We start from the raw sequence: 20297 nt of genomic DNA, 5'->3' as shown, positions 1-20297 counted from the left end.
GTGTCAAAAAATGCCAACTCAAGCGATTTCTATTTTCATTAGAGTGTTCTATATACATCTCAACAACAGGAATTTAATATAGAAATGCAATTTAATTATTTTTTTGATTATTCATGTTATTTATTCCATTAAAAATGTCCTTCCTGGGTAACGGGAATGGATTTAAAAAATATTTAAACGTCTACCTTTTTAGCATATAAATGTTTAGGCATATCCATAGTTACAGCTAATCAAACGCACAGTGTTCAAAAAAAAACTAAGTTTTTAACACAATTAATACGATATATTTGGGTATTTATAATTAAATGGGCTCATCGTTTGATTTTGGTCACACAATATTCCATGCCAAAAACAGAAAAATGATGAAAGAAGTCTTAAAATGCTTTACAGTAAAGGTTAGCCTATCAGGTTATTATTGTATCCTCAACTGAGGAAAACATGATTGTGTAATATACCATGAAAATCTGAGTTTAAACACTTGACTGGGTCATTGTTACTCAGGATGACATCCCGTTAGCCAGGAATGACATAATGCAAAAAGAAATACATATTATTTTATTAATATAATCTAACATTATCAACACAATGCTTGAAACGTGATAAATACTAATAAAAAAACTATTTTCCTTAACATTTCCAATCTGGATAAATACCTACTAAAGTGAGTAAAGAGGGGAGAGTTGAGTAATATAATGTAGTTTTTTAAAATTAATATTTATCTTTTGCATTATGAATATTCTTTGGACACCATAATTGACATGCCACGTCTTTGACCCACATACATCCATGCTAGCATTCTCCAGATCCAAAGTGTACCCCAAAATGACTTACAGAAGGACCCCAAACCACTTAATATGCAACTCCTGAGTGACTTACACTGTACTTCTACACCAGAGGAACACACAGTACTACTACTTCATATACCTGACTGATATATATATATATATATATATCAGAATTCTGACTTTTTTTCTCAGAATTAGTCAGAATTTTTTTACTTACATTTGTTTTTTAAGTCAGAACTTCCTTTTGGTGTGTTTCTACGCACTCATTGTGTTTTTATATTATATTGTATTGTTTTTTTTTGGTTCAAAATAAAAAATAAAGATTCTGAGATCTCCAGAATCTTTTGAGCAAAATAGAAATTTTGAGCAACGAAAACACTTCATTTCCTGCATTCTGGTGAATTTTGTCTGCTACGATTTTCGCTTTTTCTGCATTAATTAATGGTGCAAATGTCTTTAATTATGTAAAGGAAAATTAACCCAGCTCACACCCTGCTCTGTCACCTCTAAACAATGTGGGACTTTATATATATAAAACAAAGGTTTCTGTGTTACTGTGTGGGTGTTTTTAATATATATCTATATATATCTTTAAAACAAATCTGTGCATGACAGCGAACACACACACACACACACACACCTTGAGGTGACAAAATCCAGATTTATTTAATTTATAACATGTATCAATTAAAACCAATATCTCATCTGAACCACTCTGTCCTGCATTATGCACAGACTTACAAAAACACCAAACACTCATAAATAAAATGTGCTCAGACACACTCTAACACACCTTAAAAAACCAATACCAAACCACACTGAATCACACATAACATCCAAAATCACCAGTTCAAAGTGGCTCAAGAGTAGAATTATAAAGTAGCATTACATTGTACTTAAGTACAGTACTCGAGTAAATGTAGGCCTACTTAGTTACGTTCCACCACTGACTACTAGTTGTACCACAACTACAGCTAGTACAATGATATAATACTAATGCTATTTCAAATACTATTTCCTCGACACTGCTACTTAAAGTCACAAACTTGAACGTTGTGAAGGGTGACAGCTTCTTCTCGATGCCCTTTCAAAATAAGAGCCCAACAGAGTCAGTGTTTTTCCCTTTAGGCACACAGATCCAGAGCAGATCTATTCCTATCTTGTCCTAATTTGTTTTAAACTGGATGAATATGCAGAACACAACAGAGACTGTTGATAAAACTGCTGCAACTCTGAAGTACACGTATGTTTTCAGTCTCAGGGCAGCACTGGGGTAACAAATCTGACTCTGGAGTGCATCTTTTTTTTGCTTTCTCTCCTCAGCACAAACATCTTCTCTTCTCTCTTTCCTCTACTTCTTGGGGACAGAGTTCAGCCAGGAGAAGCAGAAACTGGGCCGGCGAGGAACCTCGCCGAGGGTGAAAGACGAGGAAGAGGAGGAGAGAGGAGGACCGGTCCGAGCAGGACTCCTTGTCTCAGTCTCCAGCTGGAGCAAAGAGGGACAGCACATGGACTCAGCAGAAGTAAAAGTCCTGCATTGAAATGTTACTTGGGTAAAGGTATATGATTATTATCAGGAACGTGTACTTGAAGTATCAAAAAGTTAAAGTACTCCTTGCAGAAACATGGCCCATGTGAGTGTAGATGCAGACAAAAGAAGTACTTTAATGCAAACACAACTTATCACGCAAGCATGTAGCAAAGGGACGTAAACAGAGTTGTTAGTGCTGCTAGAATAAAAACATAAATAAGTATTAAAAAAAATACACTCTTAAAGGTCCAGTGTGTAACGTGTTTAGTTGTTCATTATCAAAATCTGTGTTGCCCGTTCACAAACTTGTCCTTTTTCACGAATATTTACCACCACCATCAATTCCAAGTATTCCTATTGGCTTGACATTTTACATTTGAGTTTGCATGTATGTACCCGAGCCTCGACTACCTCGTCTATGTTCAACATAGCAAAACACAGCGCATTGAAAGCGCCAGAGCCAAAGACGTGGATGACATCTTGGCTTTTTGAAGCGTGAAGGCTACGGTAGCTGTAATATGTACTTTGAACTGCGTGGCGCGAGAGTGATTGATATATGATCTGATGGGAGAAATTCCTACACATTGGACCTTTAAAACCTTTACTGACTTCTTGACTGGTTTACTGTAATTACAAAGTAGTACCACAAGGAGCCAGCAGAGGCTAGAGTCAACCACAGATGGCTGAAGGTATGGAGCGATTCTGAGAACAAGACACCCAAAATCAGTCTCAAAGAGTTTACGTTTAGTCATTATGCAACGTTTGTAGTCTTTTGTGTAGGTTTGGGGTAATTTGGGGTAAGTTGAAAAGTAAAAATTGTTACAATATTTGTTATTTATACATCTTTTTGTCTTCTGAAGAAAGTCAAACAATATAATCCAGATTATGTATTTTGTGAGAGAAATATTTTACAAAAAAGGTCTTGAAATCAGGACATACCAGCCATTAATCTGCATTTAAACATTTAAATCTGCAGCTTTACTGTCCATTTCTTTTTTAATTTTCTTTTCAAAATAAAAGCCTGGTGGAGCCAGCAGGTGTACCTGAGCTGTGCAGCAGTGAGGGTGGATGTGTCTCCTGCTGGGGTTATGTGCAAATGAAGCAGCCGATGTATGCCCAAACCCTCTGCAGGATGACCAGGAAGGCCAACAGGTAGAAGAGCAGAGTGACAGCCTGGAGAGAGATGGATGGATGGACAGAAAGAGAGAGAGAGAGAGAGAGAGGGGCGGATGGAGGAGATGGTAAATGATGAGATACAGACAGGAGGGACGAGAGAAGTGGTCAAAGTGAGGAGAAGATTTGGGATGAAGGAGAGAGATGGCGAGATGACGCTGCAATAAAAAGACCGTCACGTGGAGAAGGACGGAGGAAGGGAAGAGGACTGATTACTGTAACCAAGTGGTGGAATGTAACTAAGTACATTTACTCAAGTATGGTACCTAATAGGGCTACAGTTTGTTGTATTTTAGCAGAATACTGAAAGCTGCAGAACTGAGTACACTTACATTTCTGTTTTCATTTATCGCAAGTAATATCGTTAGCGTGATATTGAACTTTATCTCATATTTTCTTCATATTGTGCAGCCCTGGTACCTAAGAAGGCCTACAACTATGAGGTACTTGCACTTTTCTTGAGTATTTTCCTGTCATGCCACTTTATAATTATCTTTTTACTTCACTAGATTTATCTGACGACTTTAGTTACTTTACTGATTAAGACTTTTGAAAAAACATGAAAATGTTCAACTACAGCTGAAGCTATGAGTGGATTTTTATCAGTCACAGGGGAGCATTTTGCAGAACCAGTACTACTTTACAGTACATTTTGTTCATACTACTGCTTTTGAATGCTTTTGAATGCTGAACTTGTACTTGTATTGGGGTATTTTACTCCTTTTGTGGCCACAATTTATTAAATTTTTTTTGGATGTCATGTCTGGGACTCCGTAATACGATGAAACTGTTAACTGATGGGCAAAATATAAAAAGGTTTTGCTCTTCATTGAAACGAGATGAACTTTTATTTTGGTGGTGAAATATATTTTTTAAATAGTTTCCCCTTTTGTCCTTCCTTCGTCCTCCCTGTCTCGCCTTCCGTTTTTCAACAACAGCGAGACCAAAGTGGCGATGCAGTTTCAGCCAGGTAGCAAATGTGACTCTGCAAAAAAAATGAGCAGCAACAACCCCAAAAAGACAATGTGGAGGTGTAGCCAGATCAGCAGGTGGGTGAAGAGTGCAATAGCCCGCTCGAGGATGATGATGATGATGATGATGATGATGATGACGATGATGAAGGTAAAACCAGCAGACACTGACCTGGAGAGAAACAGAGGAGGTTATTTTCTCTTCACTTTCAGCAACACTAAAGTCTTCAGGCTGCTCGCTGTTCGCTCCATCATCCTCTTTCTCTTCTGCCAACCCTGAACTACCGGCCTCAAACCCTGCGTCCCCGGCTCCCTGCATCCACCTGATTTCACTCTCCACACCAGGCTCTCCTGTGTCCAGGCTGACATCTTTCTGCTCAGAGCCATCCTCCCTCATATGGATAGAATCCATTGTTTCATTCCTTTCATCACACCGTGTGTTTCCTTCTTCCAGCCCTTCATTCGTCGTCTCGACCTCTGAAGCACATTTCAGATCTAAATGATCTTCATCATGTTGCTCTGTCCCGTCTGCATCCTCTGCTCCTCTGTCACTCAGCTCCAACTCGTCTTTACCCATCTCTGAGCTACCTCTCTCGACCCCAGAACCCTCACAAGTCTCCGCTGGCGCCACGGATGACGGACTATCATTATCATCAGACACACCGTCTCCCAGATCAAAACTACTGTCTGCTGGGCTGAAGCTTTTGTCCCCAGCCCCGGGTAGGCACACCCAGCCCTGCATGTCCTCCTCCTCCTCCTCCTTGGGTTCCTCCTCTGGGATACCAGTGTCTCCGGCTGCTTGCCTAGTCAGTTGTAGATGGGGAACCGGTGTTAAAGCACTGCCCAGCTCAACAGCTGCCGTCTGTGGGGCAGACTGAAGAACAGAGAGCCGTTGGCTTTCCGACACATGCTCAGCGGAAAGTAGGAGTTGTTGTGGTCCAGGTGAAGGTTGGTCGGGGTTAGACATGCTCTTAGACATGCTCTGAGGCTGCAGTGTTTCCAGACTCCACAGATCCACAGAACGTGGTCGTACTTGGGGCTCACACACGACTTGGACTGCCTCAGCCTGGATCCCGGCCTCTGGGCGTGCTTCCCCAGCTGGTGGTGTTGAACACATGGTCGGCTCTGCATCCAGAACCTTTGGCGGGATGTCTGCAAGGACGGGGCTAACTCTGCACCAGTTGCTGGGTCGATACCAGCCGGGGGAAAACCTAGCAGCCATTTCCTCCTCCATCATTTCTTCATCTTCTTCTTCTTCATCCTGAGTGTCATGTTTGTCCTCGGTGGCACTCTGTGCCATCCAATCATCTGCATCGCTTACTGCCTCACACTGATATGTGAAGGAAGACAGTTAAAAAGCCATACGGAAGTTTAGTTTTGATTTTAAGCTCATCACAAACGACCGTTCTCCAAAGCATACATGGTTCCTTTTAAATCAATTACGTTCAGACTACAGATGTACGATCATATCTTCAATAAATGTTCAAACTGAACTGACTATCAGCTGTGATTGACAGTTACGTTACTTAGTTTATATGTATTAAAAGACTGTGAAACCCACAGAATTTGTAGTTGGCTGCTGAACCGTTAACTTCATAAACAGTGTATGTGTTTGTACTGAACTGACAGCCCGGTCTCACGGCAGTTCGTGAAATGGTCACCTAATTTCATCTATCGATTCGTGTACACGGACACGTTTAACTCGTTTTTTCCGTGGTGGTCAGCACGTTTTTTTAAACCGATGTATTTCAATGGGAAACATCTTTCGTGATCACAGCACGGCTACGGTAGCGAGTAGTATGACATGCAAAAAATCCGCGAAGGGAGGTTGGTCGGGTTGGTGGATGGGTACAGTAGAGGACTTTCACCCAGGAGACTGGGGATCTTGTCCCGCGTGTGGCGTTGCATTTCCCCGTTCTTCTTTTCCTAAACACAACTGTCCCGTTGTTGTCGCGCATCCCCCAGAGACCGCGGATCGTGTCCCGGCGTGTGACGTGTCCTTTTCCCCATTCTTCTTTTCCTAAACGCAACCTCCGTATAGATGCTTCCCATTACGTGCTGACCACCACGAAAAAAACCGACATAAACGTGTCCGTGTACACGAATCAATAGATTAAAAATAACGTGACCATATCACGTACTGCCGTGAGACCGTGTTGGAACTGACCGTTAAAGCTTGAACAGGAAACAGTCTGAATTCACTACAAATGTGGGCATTTGAATGAATATTTGTATCAAATATCTCAGCTCAATCGTGGAATCGCTCTCTACCTTCTCTCTTGTCTTCGAAAATCGGAGTCCGAAAGACTTTACTTTTAATATCATCAAACAAAGAGAAAACGTTCTCCCCTCGTCCTAAAACTGTCATAAATCCATACTAGAGTACTTCCTTGCTTTATGAATGAAGTATACACCCGTAAAATGTCCCCAGAAACTCAGCTTGGAGCCTGGTCCCTCCGAGTCGAAATGCAACAAGTTTCTCAAAAGGTTCCTAGTCATCGAGGAAAGTTCCTGCATTCAAAAAATAGAAAAAGACAAGCGAGGAATCGTTGCCTGCTGATTTATTCGTGAACACACCAATATATCTGAACGTGTGCATCCAGTCTGTCCACTTGATTTGATTGTTTAGTAAATTAATGCCGACCGTGTATTCTCTGATGTTGAAGTTCTTGAATGCTAGCCTAGAAATCTAGACCACCCTAGGGGCAGCAAATGTCATTTGCAGCCAGGGTCGTCTAGCAACTCTCCGATGACTTGCGAGCTGGAAAAACCAAACTCTAGTCAGGCCAATCACATCGTGTATAGAGTCGGTGGGCGGTCTTAACATGACGGCAGAGTTGCGACAGAACAGCGGTCTTTGGAATCGGTTTTGGCCACGACTCTGGAAGACTTGGAGTTCAGCTTTTCTTTGAGAAAAGAACAAAGAACAGCACTGAAGTCATTCTTAAAAAAGGAATGTGTGTTCAGAGTTTAAAGTTTAATCTATCAACTAGTGTTCTCTGGTTGGTTGGAGCGCTATCCTATTGAGTGCAGAGGGAATCTGAAAGACAACCGTTTATCCCGCCCCTCGGATTGAGCCCTGCCAATGGTGAGTTCCTTGTCAGGCTACTTGAATGCAGCACAGTGGAGAGATTTAAAAAGCTCAACGCTGATGTACCACGTGATGATGATGTTATTTTAACCAAATATATAAAAGTCCACAACTGACTTTGTCATGGCAGTGCTTCGAGCAAATTTATAGTCTCTGTGAGTTGATTTTTTTTTTTTGGTTTTACTGAAGTTGGCTGTGTAGAGAGGATGAAGGTGAAGATGGTCCCCTAATACTGTATCTGAAGTCTCTTTTATATAGACCTTAGTGGTCCCCTAATACTGTATCTGAAGTCTCTTTTATATAGACCTTAGTGGTCCTCTAATACTGTATCTGAAGTCTCTTTATATAGACCTTAGTGGTCCCCTAATACTGTATCTGAAGTCTCTTTTATATAGACCTTAGTGGTCCCCTAATACTGTATCTGAAGTCTCTTTTATATAGACCTTAGTGGTCCCCTAATACTGTATCTGAAGTCTCTTTTATATAGACCTTAGTGGTCCCCTAATACTGTATCTGAAGTCTCTTTTATATAGACCTTAGTGGTCCCCTAATACTGTATCTGAAGTCTCTTTATATAGGCCTTAGTGGTCCTCTAATACTGTATCTGAAGTCTCTTTTATATAGACCTTAGTGGTCTCCTAATAATGTATCTGAAGTCTCTTTTATATAGGCCTTAGTGGTCCCCTAATACTGTATCTGAAGTCTCTTTTATATAGACCTCAGTGGTCCCCTAATAATGTATCTGAAGTCTCTTTTATATAGACCTTAGTGGTCCCCTAATACTGTATCTGAAGTCTCTTTTATATAGACCTTAGTGGTCCCCTAATACTGTATCTGAAGTCTCTTTTATATAGACCTTACTGGTCCCCTAATACTGTATCTGAAGTCTCTTTTATATAGACCTTAGTGGTCCCCTAATACTGTATCTGAAGTCTCTTTCCCTAAATTCAGCCTTGGTGCAGAATTCCAGCCACTAGAGCCAGTCCCACAATGATCTTTCCTTAGGATGTGCTATTTCTGTGTCTGTAGCTTTAAATGCTATTGAGGAGGAGAGAGAGGGGGGGGGGGCAAGGTGGAGGGTGGGGGTGTAGCCTTGACCAACTGCCACTTTGCTTGTTTGCACGCTATGATGTCTCTCTCTCTTTTTCATGGGCAGGCCAAACTCTCTGGGTGGTCAAACCAGAGAAAGGGGAGGTAACCTTTCCCCTTATGACGTCATAAAGGGAAGATTCCAGATCGGCCCATCTGAGCTTTCATTTTCTCAAAGGCAGAGCAGGATACCCAGGGCTCGGTTTACACCTATCACCATTTGTAGCCACTGGGGGACCATAGGCAGGCTGGGGGAAATTCATGTTAAAAAATCTCATAAAGAGAAATTTTCATGCCATGGGACCTTTAAATAAAAGCTGTATTAGAGTTTCTTTGGACAGTTGATACGGTACCTGTACTGTGCTCATTCCCTCCTGCTCTTCACAGACGTTTCCCTCTTTAACAGGATCAGGAGCTGCACGTCCCTCCCCCTCCTCTTTCTCCGCCTCCTTGTTCTTCATCAGCAGGGGCGCAGCACAAAATCCTGGGCCCTGTAGAAAGGCATTCTCAATGGGCCTCTCCCCGCATCCACAGCTATTCATTCCAGCATCTTTTTGGGCCCTCCTCACATGAGGATCCTGGGTACTCAGTCCCATTTCAACCCCCAGTCCGACGCCCCTGTTCAACAGACCAGATCCTCCATCAGCTACGTTTGGGTCGTCAGTCTCTGGCTGCAGAAGCGCCACTGTAGGCTCCACGGTGTACCTCACCGGGCCTGCAGCCGGTTCCTCTGGTGGGGATATCAGCTCTGGAACTGCTTCTACACCAGGTTCCAGGTTCTGGGCCGAGGTTTCCCGATGCTGTTCTGGTTCCACGTTCTGGACAGGGGGCTCTTTGGGTTCCTCTGGCTCCGGTTCCACCTCTGCTTCTTCAGGAACCTCTTCCACAACTGCAGGGAGACAACAACACCTGTTGGGTTCTTTCTTCATTCATTCATTCTGCTTTATGGGACATTTCAAAGTTAAAAGTACTGTCCTGAAGTACAAATTCAAAGTACTTGTACTTTTCTTGACTATTCCCATGCCATGCATCTTTATCATTGTACTCCATCTCAGAGGTCTATATTATATTGTCTCTTCTTACCTTTGAGGAAGTCAATGCTCTTCAGAGCTTTCTCCTGTCTGCTGAAGTCAAATCTGTAGTGGCTCAAAGTCTCACAGCCTGGTTTCAGAGTCTCAGCTGGACTGGAGCCGCTCGCTGCTAGCACTCTGGTGTGGGGAGGAAAAGAGGGGACCAATGAAAAAGGAGACAGAAAAGAATGACGGAGGGTGCTCCAAAAGAAAAATGCATCACAGGCAACAAGCAACACGTTTAATACTCACTTTGTGATCAGCTCTTTAGAATTCTGAAGGGAGGAAAAAAGAGAATTCAGAGACTCAGGTCTTAGACAAGTCACACATACACACACACACACACACACACACACACACACACACACACCTGAACAAAAGCAGCCATGTCTGGCTCCTCCATGCTGCTCAGTGCTCGCTCCACCAGTTTGCTGTTGGCCTCCATGCTGTCTCCATAGCAAAGCATCAGCGCCTGGGCGTGGCCTGTCTTCTCTTCCTGCTCAGTGCTGATTCGCTGCGTCATCGCCTTCAATGTGATGATGACGCAGACAGTAATCAGCCACTACAACTATGAGTACTGTTACTGCTGTACATACAACTTGCACTACACAGTGTACTGTATTTTCATATATTTACAATTTATCAGCATGTAAGACAAGTAATCATAGCATATAATATGTTTTACAAAAGTAAGTATAAGTGTCAGATAACTGTATTGGACTAAATAACTTCTCCCTCTGAGATGTAGTGCAGTAGAAGTATACAGTAGCAGAAAATGGAAATACTCAAGTAAAGTACAAGTATGTCGAAATTGTACTGAAGTACACACCGTAAAGCTTTGATGTAAATTCACAACTACAATCTCACAGTATCATACTGTTTGAATGTTATACAGGATCATACTGTAAATGGCAATGCATTCTGGGAGAAAACAATAATATTACAGCGACTACCTGTGAATGTTACAGATTACAGGTATTTACTGTTACTGTAACACCGATGCATCTTGGGAAAATAAAGGAAAAGGCGGGAATTACACTGCAGCCAGTCATTTATCAGTCCCTCCAGAAAAACGTGATCATGTGATCTCATAATTCAATGCATAATCAGCCAAAATCTGCATATTTATGCGGGGGGCCGCAGTTTTTTCAAATACACCGCACTTTCGCCGCATAAATTGCAGATTTCCGCGCAAAATATGCGGGGCTTGCATGATTTCATAATCTCCGCATTTTCGTTGCAAAAAAGTCCCACATATCTTAGCAGAAAGTTGAAAAATGTTGCGTTTACTTCACACAAGAGCAGCCATTTTCCCCTGTTGCCATGGGAACGTTATGAAGTGATGCAATTACGCGACGTGAACATCATCGAAAGGCTGCAAACCCCGCGATGAAGCCATGATGACACAGCAGTTTTTGCAAGTTCCCGCAATTTCAGCGCATAAAATTGCATAAATATCCCGTATATTCCATCACATTTTTTAAGAAAACGTGCCGCATAATCAAGGACTTTTGCCCGCAACAATCACAAAAAAACTCTGCATTTTTCTGGAAGGACGGAATTATTACTGTAAGTCCACATAATACAGTAAAAAATTCTATTTAAAGTAAAATACCTTCAAATTTAAAAACAGTATGCGTACTGTAACTAAACAGTAGTTTAAAGGCGGAGCTGCTGCCAGGATATTACTGTCAATTCACGGTGAACAGTTGTAATGAGTAGATGTACTTAGTTACATTCCACCACTGATTATCATGAATAATACATGTGTTCATATAGTGCTGAGAAAGGAAGACAGTCTGACCTTCCGTCTCTCCTCCAGGATGGAAAACACTCGGCCGAACGTCTCACACACACTTTGTTTCTGAGTCTTACAGTTCTCCTGCAGAGAGAGAGAGAACGCACAACAACACAACGCATGCTTCAACGTTGACTCTTTTCACACTATATATGGACTACATACTGTGTGTACTACGTGACAGTAGAATAAGTTATCATATGATTTCACACTATATATGGACTACATACTGTGTGTACTACGTGACAGTAGAATAAGTTATCATATGATTTCACACTATATATGGACTACATACTGTGTGTACTACATGACAGTAGAATAAGTTATCATATGATTTCACACTATATATGGACTACATACTGTGTGTACTACGTGACAGTAGAATAAGTTATCATATGATTTCACACTATATATGGACTACATACTGTGTGTACTACATGACAGTAGAATAAGTTATCATATGATTTCACACTATATATGGACTACATACTGTGTGTACTACGTGACAGTAGAATAAGTTATCATATGATTTCACACTATATATGGACTACATACTGTGTGTACTACGTGACAGTAGAATAAGTTATCATATGATTTCACACTATATATGGACTACATACTGTGTGTACTACGTGACAGTAGAATAAGTTAACCCTCCTGGTGTCCTCGGGTCAAATTTGACCCATTTTCAAAAAAGTTTCTATATCAGAAATTTGGGTTTTCTTTCAAACTAATTGTCCAAAAAACATAACGTGAATGGTTCCCTACAGCGCTCTTCACAAGTTAAATAAATGATCAGTTCACTACTTTCATTGAATTTGGGTGTTTCAGTCAATTTTATAGCATTTGAAGAAAAAACACTTGATAAAAGAACACTGTAAGAAGTGACAAACGTCAAAAAAAGTGACAAAAATGTTAAAAAAAAGTGACAAAAAAGTGACAAAAATGTCAGGAAAAAGTGACACAAATGTTAAAAAAGTGACAAAACAGTCAAAAAAAATGCAAAAATGTCGACAAAAGTGCCAAATGTAAAAAAAAAAAAAAAAAAAAAAAAAAAGCTTTAAGAATTTGGGAAAAAAAAACCCCACAAAAACTTCAAAAGGCTCCGAAAAAGTCGACAAACGTTGAAAAAAGTGACAACAACATCGTTGGGAAAGCCAACAAATGTTGGTAAAAGGTTTTTCATTTAAACATTTTGACACACACACACACACACACACACACACACCTCTATGTTTCTGCACGTCTCCTCCAGCTCATTAATCAAAGTCTGGACTTTGTCGTTGACCGCCGCCAGAGAGCTGACTGCTCCACTCAGCTCATCCTGACAAACAAAAGGAAATGAACTTGTTATTAAGAGTTATGATTATTAGGTAATTACAGCCTTTAGTTATCTAATGAATCTGTAATAAATGTAGCACAATTAAAAGGTGCTAGGTTTAACCCCAATACAACATTAACACAATACTTCTGAGACATCAACTTCCTTTTTTTTAATCGGGCTATTAAGTTAAACACACACACAAACACACAGGTTTGTGGTACTATCTTTGTGGGGACCCATCATTGACATAATGCATTCCCTAGCCCCTTACCCTAACCTTAACCATCACCACTAAATGCCTAACCTTAACCCTTACCCTCACCCTAACCATAACCTAATTCTAACCCTAATCCTAAAACCAAGTCTTAACCCTCAAACACACCTTTAACCTTGTGGGGTCCAGCATTTTGGCCCCACAAAGCTGTCGGGACCCAACAAGTATACTGGACTCCCAGTTTTTGGACCCCATGAATATAGTTAAACAAGCCCACACACACACACACACACACACACACACACCATTCTAGTAGAGCAGTACTTACCTTGTGCTGCTGGCAGATGTCTGTCAGAGGAGCCACCTGGCAGGCCTGATGAGCTCCGAACACTTTACAGAGAGAACAGGTAGGAAGCTGACAGGTGAGACAGTAGATGTTGACCTTCTCGCCCTCATGGTCCGAACACGTCAGCTGAGCACCAGGTGGAGGAAGAGGGAGGGGGCTGCAGAGAGAGAGAGAGAGAGAGAGAGAGAGAGAGAGAGAGAAGGAACACCCCATCTGTAAATACCTGTGTGTGGAAGTGGACGTATATCTGACATCATAAATCTCGTCATTGTCTCCCTTCACCTTGTGGCGTTGCTGTTGTTGCTGACTTCCTGTTTGTAGACGTCGATGATGTTCTCCACCAGCAGGTTCCGCTGCAGGCTGTAGACGCCGTGGCGATCCAGCACCACCTCATGTCTGCAGGACGGGCAGCGGAAGCGCCCGCTGTTCACCTGCATGGTGGTGCGAGCCTGGAACAGGGAGGGCTGCACACAAACAAGAGGTTCCAAGACTCAGTTCCAAGTAAACATCGCGCATTGAAAATGTTACTTAACTAAAAGTCAGGAAAATGTACCTGAAGTATTAAAATAAGAAGTACATTTTTTTGGATTTGAGAAAAAGTCAAATAATCTGATCCGATGGTTGCACGGAGTTTAAACATTTCAGGTTAAACTGCTTCTCACCGACCGTCCATGACTGCCTGTCAACACCCGACAGTTGGAGTGCATGCTGGGATTTCAATAATTAGCAACAGTTTTAGTATCGGGGGTCACCGGGGGGGGTAAAAGCTTCCAAATGTCTCCCTGGGTGAAGTCAGAGCTGGTTCAGGACGGGTTACTGGGCAAGAACAAGATCACAGCCAGCATGTAAACACACACAGTGTGTGTGTGTGTGTGTGTGTGTGTGTGTGTGTGTGTAGACGGAGAGGTTCATGCAGCAGCTTGGTGAGTTTGCAGGGGAACATGTGATGAGTGCCGGTCCTCTGAGGAGCCTGACGCATGGCTAGTTCAACAGTTAGAGACGGAAAGATAAAAGAAGAGATCAGGAGAGAAAACTGAGCAGATGTGGGAAGCGATCAGAGAATTGAGAGTCAGGGGGGTTACGATGGATAGACGAGTGGAGAAAAAGGACAGATGAGCAGAGGGACAGAGGGAAGGTTAGAGGTGTAACGCGTCCTGAAATAGTAGCTTTGATAAGCCTCAGCTGCTGCTGGGCCTGACGGAGGGATCATCTGCTAGAGGGACAGACAGAGAGAGAACTCATATGCTACAGCTACGCTGGGACAAAGTTGGGTTACACTTTACATGAAGGTATCTACATAAGAGTGACATGACACTGTCATGAACACATGAACTCTAACCCTAACCCTAACGATTTCACAGCCATAGAAAAAGATCAAAATGTTTTCTAGAAACTCCTCAAACTACTCCTGTTGTAAGAGCCACTTTCCAGCTGTCTGTCTGTCTGTCTGTCTGTCTGTCTGTCTGTCTGCCTGTCTGCCTGTGTTACAACGTCTTCACAAAAATGTTGAGTCTGCTGCAGAATTTCTGCAGGGCTCAATAACTTAATGACTTTTTGAGAATGCAATTTAATACCTGTTTCACAATCACACACCGGACATGAAAGTACGGGCAAAACGTGATAAAAAAAAAAAAAATGATCTGCAGAAATTCGTGATCTTCAGAGGCTTATTGCATCTGATTTTGGGTGATCCCATGACTTTGCCACCATTAGGTTCCCCTATAATAAATAATCTGAAAAGTAACTACTGCTGTAGTGGAGTAAAAAGTACAATATTTCCCTCTGAGATGTAGTGGACAAATGTAAAAGTACACAAAAACAAAAAGTACCTGAATGAGTTCTTGATAACATTGTTAGTTACACACTGCTGCAGCAAAATGGATCTCAACATGGTAGTAAAGAGACACGCACACACACACACACACACACACACAATCTGAACAATAGCAGTAAGTCACGGCAGGTGATTTTCGTGGACATGAGCGAACCAGTTCAACATCCACACGTCCGATTTTAGACACTGATAATCCACCCTACACACACACACACACACACACACACACACACACAGTGAACAATGCAGTACTGGCTCATGGTATAAAACGTGTGTGATGAAAGCTGAGACATCCAGTACGTACATGTATAGAAACACGTGCATATATAAACACATAGGCAGTGACCTGGTAGAGCTCGTTGGCACACTTCCTGCAGAGGTTGTGCTGGCAGGGCAGGATGACCACGGGTTTGTTGAACAGCTCCAGACAGATGGGACAGATGAGCTGTTTCTCCAGCGTGGCCAGGGCCGCGGCCTCCCCCTCCCCCTCCGCCCCCCCGGCGCCCTGCAGGCAGCTCAGGTTGGCCGGCAGGGACATGGACTTCACCTCCTCCTGTTGACACCACAACTGGTTCAATGATCTGCTGCTGTTTGTAAGGGACTGCACGATGGCTACTGTCAGCTGTAAGTGAGAAGACTGTATGAGACATGCAATCATAAGGTCAAAGATATTTGACTTTTTCAATGAAATAAAAGCGTGTCAATAAACTCTACATGTCTGGTTCTCATTTCCAACGTGGCCTTTAGTGAAGTTGAGTTTGACACCCCTGTCAACTCTGTCTTTCAGACCCTCTGCAGCGCTGTGGAGGAGGGTCTGGACATGAGAGACTACCAATTTAGTATCCGACCAAATGTCTCCCCTGAGTAATGGCCCAAAAAGTGGGTTTTGCACAACATTTTATAGTCACAGTGAATTTGACTTTTTGGGGGCGTAAAACATCATTTTATCCTATTAGACGTTTGTGTGAATTGATGTGAAAACGGTGACGTCACAGTGAACTTTCAACCTCTGACCGCCAAAATGGAAACGGTTCATCACTGAGTCCAAGTTACTCACCTTCCTCTCCATCTGCTGATGATCCTCGTCTTCCCTCTGTCAGCAGTTCAGTTTCCACCTCCCGTGTCTGGGTCTTCCTGCTTCGCTCAATCAAATAATCATTTCTGTTGAGATGTATATGTGTGTGCAACTGTGAGCAAAAAAGCACCACCAACCACACAGTCCTGCAGGACGAGCGCGGCTCAACTTCTATCTCTCAGGAGGTCCTCAGGGCAAGTCAGTTAAACACAATTATTTCTTGTAGTTTCTCACTGTTTTCCATAGAGCTTTGTGGGAGTTGTATGTGCACAGAGAAGCCAGGATCATTTGTCCAGGATTTAATAGGAGGCCTACTTTAAAAACTCAGCTCTTGTGTAAGCTCTGCATGGAGCTGCTGAGCGTACAGACCACAGAGGGCAACGCTGTCTGTCTCAGGTTCTGGAAATACCCAAGTCACTCAGGCAGGCTTGGACAAACTGTTCCTGTCCAGTTATGTAAAACCATCCACATCAACACAGAAAACACACGGGGAAGTTGAGGTCAGGAAGTCAAACCGAGTTCTATCAGTTCAGGAATAATACATATCCGATAAGTGAAACGAGGCAGTTTTGGGATCTCCTCTTCAGCCCCTGGTGACGCTGACACTGAGTCCCTGTGACGGGTTCACCTTCCAGTAACTCTTCCTCCTCTTCGTCACACACTCACCCTCATCGACGCTCACTCCATTCCTCTTTTTCCCCCCACACAAGTAGCGACTGCTGTTTGTGTGTTTGCAGCTCGCTCGCCATCCAAAGCAATGTGTGTGTCTGAGTGAGAGGATGCATGGGGGGCTGATTTCAGTTTGGGGGGGTGGGGCGGTGGGCGGCGTCAGGTTTCATTGCTGCCCCCCCCCACACACACACACACACACACACACACCATATCAGGCAGTGGCTGGTATGTGGACAGATTAGGAGCATGCCAGGCTGTGCTTTTTCTATAGTTACACACTCACTCCCCTAACCCTGTAGCCTATTTAAAATATATATATATATATATATATATATATATATATATATATATATATATATATATATATATATATATATATTTATTTTAGTCTCTAGGTTTTGACATAAATGCAGATATAAATGTAATAAAAATATTCTGTAGCCTATTTTGCTATCAATCCTGCCGACGTAGTCTTTGCTGTAATCAGATCAGTATATATATTTATGTTCAACATGAAGTATATTACTGCTTGAGTGCATTTTATCAATGGGAAACATCCTTGTGTACAGACAAGGCTAGCAGCAGTCAGACACGTTTCTGGCGTGCAAAGACACAGAAAACGCCACGCTCACGCCACGCAGCCAGTGTGTAGCCGGCCTAACGGGACCCCCTTGCAGAGAAGTCCCTCTACATCTAGCTGCTGCCATATTTTCATGCACATTATAATAACGAGATTACTTGTTAGAGTGCGTTTGCTTTTTGCGTCCCAGTTTACTACTTCAACGCCCCCTGTTCAGCATCTCCAAACACCGTTATATACTGTACCACTGGCTATCAGCCTCATTGGCCAGGCTGTCAGGAAGCTCGACACCCCTCTCGTCTCCTCTACCCCTGGCACATATTATATAACATAGAAAAAAATCACTTTTTTCTGGGATTTGGGGTGATATTTTGTGTCTCTGGTGCTTCCACACACATACAAACTTTGATAAAACCATCCACGCTGTTTAGAGTGAGATACGGTTTCTGAATGTGTCCTGCCTTCAGTCTCCGGGTGAGCTGATTCTCTGAGTCTCAGGTTCTGCAGGAGACTCCCCTCCTTCAGGAGACTCCCCTCCTTCTTCAGGATCCGATTCTGGTTCCAACATGTGTGGTTGAACTACTTGCTGCCATGTCTGTAACTTTCACACGTAGTTCTATCTAGTCACGATAGCCTACTCTCTCCCCGTCACTAATGTCTGTGCCCAAGCACTGACTGAGTGAGTATCTACTGAGCATGTGCAACCAAAGAGCTCAACACACAGGGTGAAAAGAGGAGCTGCGGCAATGTGCAGTACAACAAAAATATGGTGTTTTTTGAAAATTAAACCACATAAAGCGATTCTGGTACAACCTCTAAATACAATTTTGAAACCTGGAAATGAGCAGAATATGAGCACTTTAATGTCCAGTATTTTCAACATATTAAAAGTTCTCATTTTAAAGACGTACTTTGCATCATGAATCATTCTTTTCTTTTCAATCAAAGAAACTCACAGCGAACACGGAGGCTCTGAAGCAACAGAAAACATTTATTTTACAACTTCATATACCCACACGTCCGCCTGACGGCCCATGCTAAAAACAGAAAAACCTCCACGTCTCTATGTACCGCCAGCCTCTGCGTGTATATACAGCACAGCAGCTCTGCCATTTTGCCACTTCATTGTCGAAAATGGTTCACATCTAAAAAATTCTATACATCCCCTCATTGTTAAAAACATAAGAAAAGAAATCAAATAAATAAAACAGCGCTTGGATATGATTATCTTCTGATCACTATATTCACACTTGTAGTTTTCCATCTAACAAAGGAGCTTTCTGGACTCCTCCAGGCTTCACGCTGCATTCACTGACACGCTGTTGCAGGTTTGGTCAATAGAGGAAAAAAGGAGGGATTTTGGGCTTTTTTTTAACATGGATTTTCAGTGGACACATGCAACATGGTCTCACGCAAGTTTGTGAAATGGTCACGTTATTTTTCATCTATTGAGTCGTGTACACGGACACGTTTATGCCGGGTTTTTTCCGTGGTGGTCAGCACGTAATGGGAAGCATCTCTACGAATCGACAGATTAAATAATGTGACCATTTTCACAAACTGCCGTGAGACAGGGTTGCAACACATGATATGGAGCACAAATTGAATATAGTAAAGACAGATTTGATTAAAGAGGGGAGCCTTTGCCCGTTTGGTAAAAACCCTTTAAAGAGTCCTCCTCAATCGGACCCAAAATCTTAAAAACCGGAAGAAGAACTTAAAAACAAGGAACACAAGTCAGACATAATCAGCCCGTTTGGAACTGTTGAAATGGGTTTACTGGAGCCGACACCACGCCTGATGTATCAAGGCCCTGACACACCAACCCGACGGCCGACCGTCGGCAGAAAAGCCAGCCAAAAGTTCCTCAGAACACACCAAAGCGACGCCGACTTGAGCGTACGTTCTGCGCGTGCGTGAGACGTAATACGTCTCCATAACAGCGGGCGGCGCTAATCTGTATCGTTGAAGAAAGAAACAAAAACCGGAAATGACGAACACGTCACGTGGGTCTGGCTTCCCCCGCCCGACCACAATGGCGGCTCGTTCGGAATCTACGATCTCGTATTTTACAAAAATAGTTCACCGAAACGTGTTTTCTGAAAACATTTGAAGAGAGAAATAGGCCGTGCAGTTGCTGAATCTGTCTTCATTTCAGATCAACAAAGGTCAGTTTGAAAGATTTTGGTCAGATTTTGAGAGGCGTTCGTCACGCTCATCCACCATCCACCAATCAGATTGGTCATTGAGTCTGACTGCCCGCCAACAAGTCAAATTGGCCAAAATGAAGGCCCGGAAGGCCCGGCCCCTGACGACGGCACGGAACACACCGAACAGACTCGAGTCACCGACCTCGCCAGACGGTCCGACGGCCGATTATCAGGTTGGTGTGTCAGCGCCTTAAACTGCACTGATGTAAGAGAAGAATTCTTCTCTCAAACGGAGCTAATCTGGGACCTTTTCTTGGATTATTTATGAACCTGACGATTCCCTGAAACAACCTTTGAAATTTGCGATGCCATGGAAGAGACTTATTGTCATGATACGTATAAATACATAACAAAGGGGTTGATTGAGAAATAAATTAGCCTGTTGGGTTTAACTTTTTGGAACTGCTGACACAAACAACCACCATGTTCCTGTATATTCCACTATAGTAGAGCTGGAGTAGTTATTCTAAAGTTATTCTGGAAAATTATCCGCTAACTAATCAGCCTTGTTATAGGATTATGTCATCTAAAAAA

The 20297-nt window shown here is 42.6% G+C and overlaps 1 protein-coding gene across 2 annotated transcripts; it reads right to left on the bottom strand.

Annotated features, from left to right (window-relative positions):
* Positions 1-1730: 1730 nt before the first annotated feature.
* LOC116039173 lies at positions 1731-17067 on the bottom strand. Of its 2 annotated transcripts, none has more exons than XM_036008453.1 (13): positions 16284-17067; positions 15573-15848; positions 13675-13856; positions 13375-13549; positions 12737-12832; positions 11515-11592; positions 10081-10236; positions 9963-9985; positions 9724-9848; positions 8994-9529; positions 4633-5790; positions 3360-3489; positions 1731-2271 (listed from the first exon to the last, which is right to left on the bottom strand). In XM_036008453.1, exons 1-12 carry the CDS (start codon positions 16293-16295, stop codon positions 3403-3405), a joined length of 2904 nt encoding a protein of 967 aa, XP_035864346.1. In that variant the 5' UTR covers positions 16296-17067; the 3' UTR covers positions 1731-2271; positions 3360-3402. The 2 variants fall into 2 exon arrangements, with proteins under 2 accessions (XP_035864346.1, XP_035864347.1); XM_036008454.1 differs by having other exon boundaries at positions 15573-15779.
* Between the last annotated feature and the right edge of the window lie 3230 nt (positions 17068-20297).

Source organism: Sander lucioperca, chromosome 12, assembly GCF_008315115.2.
Source record: "Sander lucioperca isolate FBNREF2018 chromosome 12, SLUC_FBN_1.2, whole genome shotgun sequence".
Lineage (NCBI taxonomy): Eukaryota > Metazoa > Chordata > Actinopteri > Perciformes > Percidae > Sander > Sander lucioperca.
The sequence above is the reverse complement of the archived record's forward strand: the minus strand, read 5'-3'. Positions and strand labels throughout refer to the sequence as shown.